Source organism: Musa acuminata, chromosome BXJ1-8 (assembly GCF_036884655.1).
Source record: "Musa acuminata AAA Group cultivar baxijiao chromosome BXJ1-8, Cavendish_Baxijiao_AAA, whole genome shotgun sequence".
Lineage (NCBI taxonomy): Eukaryota > Viridiplantae > Streptophyta > Magnoliopsida > Zingiberales > Musaceae > Musa > Musa acuminata.
Genome location: NC_088334.1, coordinates 1,957,365 through 1,968,363, shown reverse-complemented (window position 1 = coordinate 1,968,363; position 10,999 = coordinate 1,957,365). Strand labels below are relative to the sequence as shown.

Genomic DNA, 10,999 nt, shown 5'->3' with positions numbered 1-10,999 from the left:
CCTAAAGATAATGTGCAGTTTCACGATCCCAAGAGAAGAGATTGAGTTGCTAGTGAACCTTATCAGTGAAAAAGTCATAGGGGTGAGGCTATTAATCGAGAGTCTGAGTTTTTGGAAAGCATCAAAATAAAGGATATCAACAGAACTACATATATCGATTATGACCCTCTTCACTTAAGCATTGATCATACTTAACAGAGACTACTAAGGCATTACCATGGTTCGAGTCAAGATACTTCATCTCTTCCTCCTTGAAGGTTATCTTTAAGTTGTCTCCCGTCTTCAAGCACTTTTTGATAGTAACTCAGGTATAAGCTTTACGACCCGATGAGCTATCTCCTCCTAAGATGGGTCCACCAATGATGATGTTAATTTGTCTCTCTATCAACCGCTAAGGTCGAGGTGAAGATTCTTAGTGCCTTTGGACGAATCACCCAAGGTATCCCCGACGTATGAGCTTTTCAATATGCTCTTTCAAGTCACAACAATCCTTCATGTCATAGTTGTAATCATAGTGGAAGTTTAATATTTGGATCTATTTCTTTTCGCTAACATGGTCTTTTATTTGTAAAAAAACTTCAATTCTAGTCATATTCAGAAATGTTAGCTTTGGGTGAGGCAACTCGGGTTGTTCATTTCTCCTTCACTATGGTGATCTTAAGGTCGGGATGGCTTGTAGTCGCTCTTGTCTCATCCTTTTGCATGACACCTCATACTTATCTGAGACTATTGTCTCGATGGTGATGTATTGATTGACCCTCTAAAGTATCTCTAATAGTATTGTTGGTGGCTTCTCTACCAATGATTAGAAAAGATAAGAACTTAAATCACATCATGAAGGCAAGGCCTATATTACGAGCGATGGATGGGCATTTTTCATGTCTTGGATTTTGTTAGTGAACCGAGCGATAAAGTCTGAGAGCATTACCTCCTCCCCTTGTCTAAGTCCGAAGAGCATTACCGTTGATAGCCTCGGGCACATATTCCTAAGGAAGTGAAGCTCAAACTCTCTTATGTGCTGAGCAAAAGAATTGATAGAGAGCAACTTTAGACAAGTGTCTCATTCTCGTATCGAGTCTCTTAACGTAGTTAGGAAGACGCAACACATTAGGGCGTTTAAAGTGTTGTACAATGACATTTGAGTGCCAAAAGTGACAATATGCTCCATCAGGTTGGTACTCCCATCAAATACCTCCAACGATGGGAGGCAAAAGTTCATCATGATTGGTTTCTCTTAAATTTTCTAGGTGAATGAGAACCGACCTGAGGTGGGGTTGATTAGTGCTTCCCCTTTGGATTGTTAAAACTCTCATCTTATCTCCTCCAAGTATCAATATATCTATCATAGTTAGATTCGAAGGGAATCATCCATCGAATCTGCCAATTGTGCCTTGGATTCAGGTAAGGTAGAGTGGTGGTGTGGTCCACTAAACTCCATGGTTGAGAGTGAAGTGTCTCCTTTGGCTGGTGGTTCGGTGGGTCTTGAGCATTATTAGGATGTCAACACTACGTCAGGCGTGGGAACCTTGATGGGCACCCATGCCGACACTGATTGAGCTGTTGACTATAATTAAACTAGTGGCATTGCCTATTGGATTAGCTAGGTCAAAAGTAAAGTGATGGCTTGTATTATGCCCATTAGCGTATGCACTTGTTAGATGAGGTTTAAGAATAGCTCAATAGGGATGAATAGGTGGCTCGGGGTCGTCCATAAGAGTGAGAAACCTAGATTATTAAATAGGTGCTAGTATTACATTGATATTTACATCGAGGTGGATGAGTACATATAAGTCAAGGGTGGCTATTGCCTCCTTGAGTGAAAGTACATGGGTCGGGGGCAGAGCCTCCTCACTTGAACGTTCGTTGAGAAGGTTGGCGGACGATCATTCCTACGACACTGAGCCCTCCTTCTAATGCCAAAATAATGAGGGAATAAGTTGTTGACATCTTGGTCAGCTCGACGTAGTCCGAACCTATATACGTAGGGTTGTCTGAGGTGCCTCTAAGGTGAAAACATCGAGCTCTCAATGTGCCACCTATACGAAGACCGAGGTTGAGAGAAGTTTCCTGACTCGATCTCTATGACGCCCAAGTGAGTAATCCGATATGTTTTAGTGTGGACGCGAGTAGTTCAAAGAAGTCCATTCCTCATTATCGTAATGAAGATGAGCTTTTATAGCTAATCCCAACGGGATAGACTATTTCATAAAATATTTTATAGAAAAATTATTTTTAATCATTCCAATAGTTCTTTTTTTGCTTCTTGTCTACGTGGATAATAAGAGAGCCTTGAACTGCTTGTCTTGAAATTGTTTTTGGACTTTTATCTACGTGTGCAGGCGAGTAAAAAGTGACTTGAACTTTTACTCCCATCGAGGACTCTACGTAGCGTCGGATGATGATTAACTGACATGAATTATAAAACTTGGATTAGGTTTATTGATTAGACCAAAGAAACCACATCATTTGCTTTGTCGATTGAAGATAATTTCTGAGTGAATGTGTTGTTCTTCTTCCAGCGAATCAAACTTTGGCAGCTTGTGAATCTTAAATCGAATGACTGCTGTTATTCTATGGTGGCTCCAACTTACGAATAGAGAATTTTAAATTGAGAGACAATTCTGAACTAAACTTGTCATCATTTAGTTATGGATCAATTCAATATTTGTGACAATACGAGACTAAATCATCTTTTCCTATCCTTATTTTATATATGAACATCTTCTTAACATTTTTTTTTCTTTTACAGTTAATAACTCTCCCCTTCCTTGTTCTTGTGAGGCTCATCTCCCTTTTATTAGTAATAAATGATCATAAGATCTATTATTATCACTTAGACTTGATCTGATATCAATCTAATATGTTGGAAGTCGGTCTTATAAACCTTCACAACGGGGGATTGATTATTCTTAACCCCCATTTTCGACCTCATATATTTTATCGGTTGGCGTGCAAGACGACAATGCTAGCGAAGGGTCAAGTCCAAGTCAACTCACGTTCTGCGGTCTTTATGGCTGACGTTTAGTGCTCATCGATCGTCATCTAAACTTGATGTTTTCCAAACGATCGTTGGTTCATCACATCAGAAGACGACGTATATGATGCATACACCATAAAATAAACTCTTGATGGAAGGGAGGAAAGAGAAAGAGAAACGTAGGGAAGGCAAGTCTTCGACTTGTGCAGTATGAAGAGACTCTCTCGTCCCTGCATCCTCGCTGCTCTTTTGGTCGTCGTCTCCACGCTTCCTCCCTTTTGTTCGGCCCTTCGCCGGGATTCTCTCACCAGAGGCTCATCGCTCTCCGTGGAGGACGACACCGACATCCTCGTCTCGCAGGACGAGTCCTTCGCCTGCGGCTTCTACAAGGCTGGCTCCAACGCCTACGCCTTCTCCATCTGGTTCGCCAACTCCGCCAACGCCACCGTCGCCTGGACTGCGAACCGCGACCAGCTCGTGAACGGGCGCGGCTCGAGGATCACGTTGCGCAGGAGCGGGCGCCTGGCGCTGACGGACTTCGACGGCACGCTGGTGTGGAGCAGCAACACCAGCTCCGGCTCCGCTGACCGAGCACTGCTGCTGAACACCGGCAATCTTGTGGTGGTCGATGCCGACAACACAACTCTGTGGCAAAGCTTTGATTCCCCCACCGACACTCTCCTCCCCATGCAACCCATCACCAAGAGCATGCCGCTGGTCTCCGCGTCCGCTTCGGGTTTGCTTTCGTCTGGCTACTACAGGTTCTACTTCGACACGGACAACGTCCTCCGCCTCATCTACGACGGGCCCGACTTTTCCAGCATCTACTGGCCTAATCCCATGTACAATGTGTGGGTGAACGGTCGAACCAGCTACAACAGCACCAGGTATGGTGTTCTTGATGAGATGGGGCATTTCTACGCCAGCGATCAACTGGAGTTCAATGCCTCTGACTACGGCCATGGGATCACAAGGAGGCTAACTCTGGACTACGACGGCAACCTTCGAGTCTACAGCCTAAGCAAGCAAACCAGGACTTGGTCGGTGTCATGGCAGGCGGTTCTGCAGCCCTGCGACGTGCACGGCACCTGCGGCCGAAACGGGCTCTGCGTCTACTCCGCCAGGGTGGGATGTACCTGCCCACCCGGTTTCGAGGTGAACGACCCAAGCGACTGGAGCAAAGGTTGCAAGCGCAAGCACAACATCAGTTGCCATCCTCACCAGAATCGGTTCTTGAGGCTTCCCTATACGGATTTCTGGGGGTTCGATCTCAACTACACCAGTGGTCTTTCGTTGGGGGAGTGCAGGAAGATCTGCAGCGAGGACTGCTCGTGTGAAGCTTTCGGGTATAAGCAGGGATCAGGAGAGTGCTATCCCAAGACCAGCCTCTTCAATGGCAGATCATCTCAGAGCACCGGCAACACCATCTACATGAAACTCGCGAGAAACGTAGGAGAACACTCGCGATACCCTGTGATACCAGCGGCGGCTGAGGAACCTGTTTGCAACGGCACCAAGGTGCAACCATTGGCGGGTCAATCCGAGTTGCGTCGTAAAGCGGGAGGAAAGACCAAGTGGGAGTACTTCTACGGGTTCGTCACGGCGTTCTTCGCGGTAGAGGCTCTCTTCATCGCATCTGGTTGGTGGTTCATCTTCAGGAGGGAGAAGAAGCCGAGCTCGACGGACGAGGGATACCAGGCGATATCGAACCAGTTCCGGAGGTTCACGTACGCAGAGCTGAAAAAAGCCACGAGGGACTTCAAGGATGTTGTCGGAAGGGGAGGTTCCGGAGCCGTCTACAAGGCGGCCTTGGACGACGAGCGGGTGGTGGCGGTGAAGAAGTTGGAGGACGTGATTGAAGGAGAGGAGGAGTTCAAGGCCGAGCTGAATCTGATCGGGAGGATATACCACAAGAACTTGGTCAGGATGTTCGGCTTCTGCTCCGAACGCTCGCACAGGCTCTTGGTCTCCGAGTTCGTCGAGAATGGTTCCCTGGACAAGGCTTTGTTCGGCGGTGGCGCCGTCGTTAGACTACTACGGTGGAGCGAGAGATACCAGATCGGAGTGGGCGTGGCCAAAGGATTGGCGTATCTGCACCACGAGTGCCTCGAGTGGGTCATCCACTGCGACGTGAAGCCGGAGAACATCCTGTTGGACCAGGATTGGGAGCCAAAGATCGCAGACTTCGGGCTGGCGAAGCTGTTGAACAGAGGTGGAGCAGGCTCCAACCCATCGAGGATTCGAGGGACGAGGGGGTACATCGCGCCGGAGTGGGCGTCGAGCCTTCCCATCAACGGGAAGGTGGATGTGTACAGCTACGGGGTGGTGCTCCTGGAGCTGGTGAAGGGGGAGAGAGTCTCCAACTGGGTGGCGGACGGGGTGGAAGAAGAGGTGGGCATGGTGCTGCGGAGGACAATCATGACGCTCAAGGCGGAGCTGGAAAGCGGAGAAGAGGCATGGATCGGCGAGTTCGTAGATCGCAGACTGGAGGGGGAGGTAAATTGGAGGCAGGCCATGGTGATGATGGAGATCGCGTTCGCTTGCGTGGAAGAGGAGAGGAATCGAAGGCCAACCATGGATTCGGTGGTGCAGATGCTGCTCTCGTGTGATGATGAGATCCCGTCAGGTGGCCGAGACATGTAGCAAGCCATAATCAGTAAAGGACCTTAAAACGAGTCACTAAATAGATGATAGATGATAGGTGATAGATGATAGATGATAGATGATAGATGATGATGATTGTGTAGGTTTCAGAGCATCGATCCTAGGAAGAAAGAATGCTTGAATCCTTAAATCTAAAAGAACGTATAGAAATATGTATTATCAAAGAAACATCATGGCACAAGCTATCAGATTGCTGTGAGGAGAGAGATCAAATTATCTCGTGACGCTAACACCGACAAATCCTGTTCCAGTCTCCAGCTAATGCCAAAAGCGTACACCTACGTTTTACGAAACAACCCACAGCGACAGGCCATCCCTGTCTTTCTTTGTCCACCGCCGTGGCCGGTAGGGTTTGTGCAGGGTTGACTGACTTGAAATTAGGTTCACTTATTAATCACTACTTGTTTTACCCTACTCGTTTCCCTACCTGCTTTTTTCCTTGTAGTGGGGAAGCCGGCCCCGCTACTTGGTCGAATCACGAAGCAGGCCAACTACCGGTCTTGACTACTCCACTCCGCGTTGGGGACGGTGCCTCGCTCTGGAATCGTATCGTATATTTATCGCACGGTGCCGGTTTGTTTTTCTTTTCCCATCTTCTTCTCCCTCTTTCGACGGCTTCCTCTCTCTCTCTCTCTCTCTCTCTCTCTCTCTCTTCCTCAGAAGAAGATGCGGAGAGGTAAGCTCTTTTGTCTCTGTCCTCCCTTTCCTTCATTTTCAATACAATGTCCTTCGAGGCCAAATGCGTTGCAGATTCAAGGAACGATCTTCAACTTTTGTGTGTGTGTGTGGATATTTCCTTTCTTAGCTGACCTGATCGAAGAATCGATATTTTTCGTTTGCATCATTCTATAGAATTCGTAATTGCTCGTTCCTCGCTGCTGCTTTTCTTGTGATTTGAATTTCTTTACCTGCATCCGTCATGCCGCAACAAAAGGAGACAACGATGAACGATTGTCATGAATTTGGGGTGTAAAAGATTTTGTAGGTATTATCGATAAGCGATGATTTTGAGCACTTTTCTTTTCTTTTTCCCTCACTAGGGCATCAACCATCGCATGAACATCCCTCCTTTTCTTTTATCTTTCTTGTTCTTCATTCAGGACCCCTTTTTTTGCCCCTGCTCAAAGTACCAGAATTATGCCACCTTAAATAAAGATGATTGCAAACACTCAATCATGTTCTTTCTTTCAAAGTGCTTTTTGAATTGCAATGATAAGATACATCAAGTGCCATATCTAGTAGATGAGTGTTCTACTAAATCGATCACATTAGTATAAATCTTTTAACTTGAGTGGGTGAGCAAGCTTGAGGATTTCATCGCCTTGATATTTGGTATGTAGTTGCTCGGCAATGATAATTTGGTGGATTAGCAACTAAAAGTGTAGACCTATACTCAGCGAGGCAATCATATACCATGAATCTTGATTACTACTTTAATACGAAGACTGTTGTCACCACAACTACTTTAACCAAAGGCATTGGAATGACGATGCAAATACTCTGTGGCATGATATTGAGTCTGCTAAGAAGGCTTTCCTCATATCTACTTATTGTAGAGCTAATAATCAAACCAGTATCAGAGCTTGGAACAACACTGGGATTGTCTGTATTTAAATTTTTTTTTATGACTTGTATCAGTTCTGTTATAATCTAGACAGGACATATCGATGACATTGTGGTTACCAAAGTTTAAAGGCAACCAGATTCGAGTCTTTACATTTAATATACTGTAGAATGGCCCAGCATTCAGAATTTGAGCATCTTCTTTCCTATCCCGCATTTGATACAAATGTTGGTACATTTGTTTTCTAACTTCTGATTCTTTTGTTTTATTAACGAAAGCGGGTGGTAACAACTCCTGTTTTCATCAAAAGAAAATTTATCTAAACATCTTTTGCTCAATAGGGTATATCTTTTTGTAACAATGCACCTTCTCTTGCTGAAATGCAGCTCGGGCTTGAGGTGCTGTTACCATCCCTCGCTTGGCTGCATTGCCACAAGTGTTAGAGTTGACATTCATTCAGTAAATAATATCTAGTGACTTGATGGCTCGGAAGAAGCATATTGCAATCTTCACAACTGCCAGCCTGCCCTGGATGACTGGAACTTCTGTCAACCCTTTGTTTCGTGCTGCTTACCTAGCGAAGGATTGTGACCGGGAGGTCACTCTGGTAATTTCTTGGCTATCAATGAAGGATCAACTATTTGTATATCCAGATAAAGTCAACTTTAGTTCAACGGAGGAGCATGAAGCCTATGTTCGTCGATGGCTCCAGGAGAAGGCTGACGTTGTTTCAGTGTTTAAGATTACATTTTATCCTGCCAAGGTAAGATATGCTGAAGGCAATCATTACTCTTTACCTGCTTTAAATATATATATCGGTGGGCTGCAATATTGTCATCAGCTTCAGTGACGTAAAAGTTACCTTAGACTTTATAATCAGCATTCTTCTGGTTTATGATACAGGCTGCCAAATTGCTGTGAAGAATGGTTTAAATGGGGTTCCATCCACATTATGCAGAAAAAACTTCATCACCCTTTTTGCTTACTAAAAGATTGCTTGCGTTGCTTTTTCTAGAACTGCAGTTCTCTAAAGAGAAAAGGAGCATTCTACCTGTTGGGGACATTACCGAAACTATTCCTGATGAAATGGCCGAGATTGCTATTCTCGAGGAGCCAGAACATCTTACATGGTACCATCATGGTCGGAGATGGAAAACCAAGTTTTGGAGAGTCATAGGTGTTATTCATACTAATTACTTGGAATATGTGAAGAGAGAGAGAAAAATGGGCAGATTCAAGCCTTTTTGTTGAAATATATCAACAGCTGGCTTATTCAGATCTACTGCCACAAGGTTAGTGTGTTGCAAGAGAATCATGCATGTTTGTTTAAGTTTATCTTGTCTCTGTGACTGGTCTATTGATTATTACTTACAAACAGAAGAAAAAGAACTTGTCTTTGGTTCTAGCGGACGTTGATGAACTCGTACACCTATCCAAGCTCGTAGAGTAACTGACTGCATCAAGATTTACCTATGATAGCTTTTTGTTATCGCAGGTTGAGGTTATCATCTGCCACCCAACATCTCCCAAGGTCCACCACTGTAATGTCCATGGTGTAAACCCCAAATTCCTTGAGGTTGGGAAAATGAGGCATGAGCTAAAACATGAAGGTCAAATAGCCTTTCCGAAAGGTGCCTACTTTATTGGAAAGATGATTTGGAGTAAAGGCTACAGAGAACTCCTCCAACTACTATCAGATCACCAAAATGAATTATCTGATTTACAAGTAGACTTGTACGGAAATGGAGAAGACTCTGCTGAAATGAAAAGAACTTTCAGTAAGTTGAATCTGGGTGTCAGAATTTATCCTGGCCGTGATCATGTGGGTTCTTTATTCCATGAGTAAGCCAAGCCCTCAATTTCTGATTTTTATCATATGTTGCTTCTTCCATTCTACACATTCTGTAGTATAATTTCTCTTTTCTTTTGGAGGTATGCAGTAGAGCTAGTCTGATATTTCTTATATCTCTTCAATATCTTTTAAATTCTCCCATAATCATGTTTGCTTTGAAAAGTTGAGAAATGAACAAATCAAGAGTACCTAATTCTCTGTTTGTTTGTTGATCTTCCATTGGTCTCAGCTACAAGGTGCTTATTAATCCAAGCACTACAGACATCATTTGCATGACGACAGCAGAAGCACTGGCCATGGGGAAGATTGTTATCTGTGCTAACCACCCTTCCAATGAATTCTTCAAGCAGTTTCCAAATTGTCACACGTACAATACAAACAATGAGTTCGTGAAATTAACTCTAGCAGCTCTAGCCCAGACCCTGTGCCCCTAACGGATGATCACAGGCATGCGCTGTCCTTGGAGGCAGCCACAGAGAGATTTGTCGGGGCTGCAGATCTAAATGAGGTCACCCAGGAGAAAGCACTTGCCTCTCCTATGCCTTTCATGCCAATTTCTTCGGATGACTGGAGCAGAAGTGTAGAGGAAGCATCTGCATACCTGCACAATACTGTTTCTGGAATCGAGGCTGCAGGCTGTCTTTGGTGCAATTCCTGAGACTTTGCAACCTGATGAGCAACTGCGCAAGGAGCTCGGCTTGGTTTCTTCAGAACGTAAGCTCTTTTTGGGACATCAAATCTGCTGCTCTCCATGCACTTCTGCCTACATTACTATCAATCAATTAGAACATGGCCTGGCATGCTCGCGGACGATTGTGTCACTCTTCAAGTCCTTGCAAGGTAATGCAATTGCTAACAGGCAATATATTGTTGTTGCTATAGGACACATTAGCGTAGTTCATGTGGACTGTCATGCTTCTTATCCGTCCGAATTTTTCTCACTGTTGAATTGGACGTTTTCTAGATGAATACATTGATGTTGATCACAAAAGCAAATATAATCTGAGAGCGAACACTTGGGCACAGTGAATATTATTTGTTTGCTCTTATATATATATATATATACTTGGACACTTGGGCACTTTGGACTTGCATTTCGGACTCTTGTCCACACGAGCTGGCGGGTAGATGATGACTTTGTTCCTTTTCTCTCATCGAGGACTTCATATGACGATTACGTGACAGATGATGATTAGTTGATATTGTATTTCTTATCATTTGTCACACCTCCAAGACATGCTTCATAGCTTTGCGAGAGGGGTTCGAAGTACGACATTTAGTTCATTCAATATGAGTGCGTTCGGGATTTCTCCTTGTATTAGTCAAGTTTTCCCAACTCACATGCTTCTTATAATGATGATTTTTCCTTACATCTTTGTCGTGATGGATTTCTTTTCAATTTGGTCAGGTTTTTCACACCCACAAGGTGTGCTTCATAGCTTTGCGAGAGGGGTTCGAAGTGCGATATTTAGTTCATTCAATACGAGTGCGTTCGGGATTTCTCCTTATATTGGTAAGTTTTCCTTGTTAGGATCGAGAGCACTAAGAGGGGGGGGGGTGAATTAGTGCAGCGGAAATCTTTCAGCGATTAAAAACGAAAGCTGCGTTCGTTCGATAAACACGATTTCGATGTAAAAGCCGATTCTAATATTACTTAAGATTGAGCGCAGTTTACGTCTAAACACAGTTTACGTCTAGATGCAAATTTGCGTCTAAATGCAGTTTGCGTCTAAACGCAGTTTTACGTCTAAACGTAGTTTTACATCTAAACGTAGTTTTACGTCTAAACGCAGTTTGCGTCTAAACGCAGTTTTACGTCTAAACGTAGTTTTACGTTTAAAAGTAGTTCACGTCTAAAACACAGTTTTACGTCTAAACACAGTTTGCGCAGTTTACGTCTAAAACACAGTTTTACGTCTAAACACAGTTTGCGCAGTTTACG

The 10,999-nt window shown here is 44.2% G+C and overlaps 1 protein-coding gene and 1 pseudogene across 1 annotated transcript; both read left to right on the top strand.

Moving 5' to 3' along the window:
* Positions 1–3,157: 3,157 nt before the first annotated feature.
* LOC135680574 (putative receptor protein kinase ZmPK1) lies at positions 3,158–5,710 on the top strand. The gene has a single exon (XM_065194593.1). It carries the CDS (start codon positions 3,188–3,190, stop codon positions 5,618–5,620), a length of 2,433 nt encoding a protein of 810 aa, XP_065050665.1. The 5' UTR covers positions 3,158–3,187; the 3' UTR covers positions 5,621–5,710.
* A 618-nt stretch (positions 5,711–6,328) lies between these two features.
* LOC103994029 (digalactosyldiacylglycerol synthase 2, chloroplastic-like) lies at positions 6,329–10,249 on the top strand (annotated as a pseudogene).
* The last annotated feature ends 750 nt before the right edge of the window (positions 10,250–10,999 follow it).

Coding starts and splice junctions, on each gene's coding strand:
- LOC135680574 (XM_065194593.1), top strand. CDS start 3,188: ATGAAGAGACTCTCTCGTCCCTGCATCCTCGCTGCTCTTTTGGTCGTC.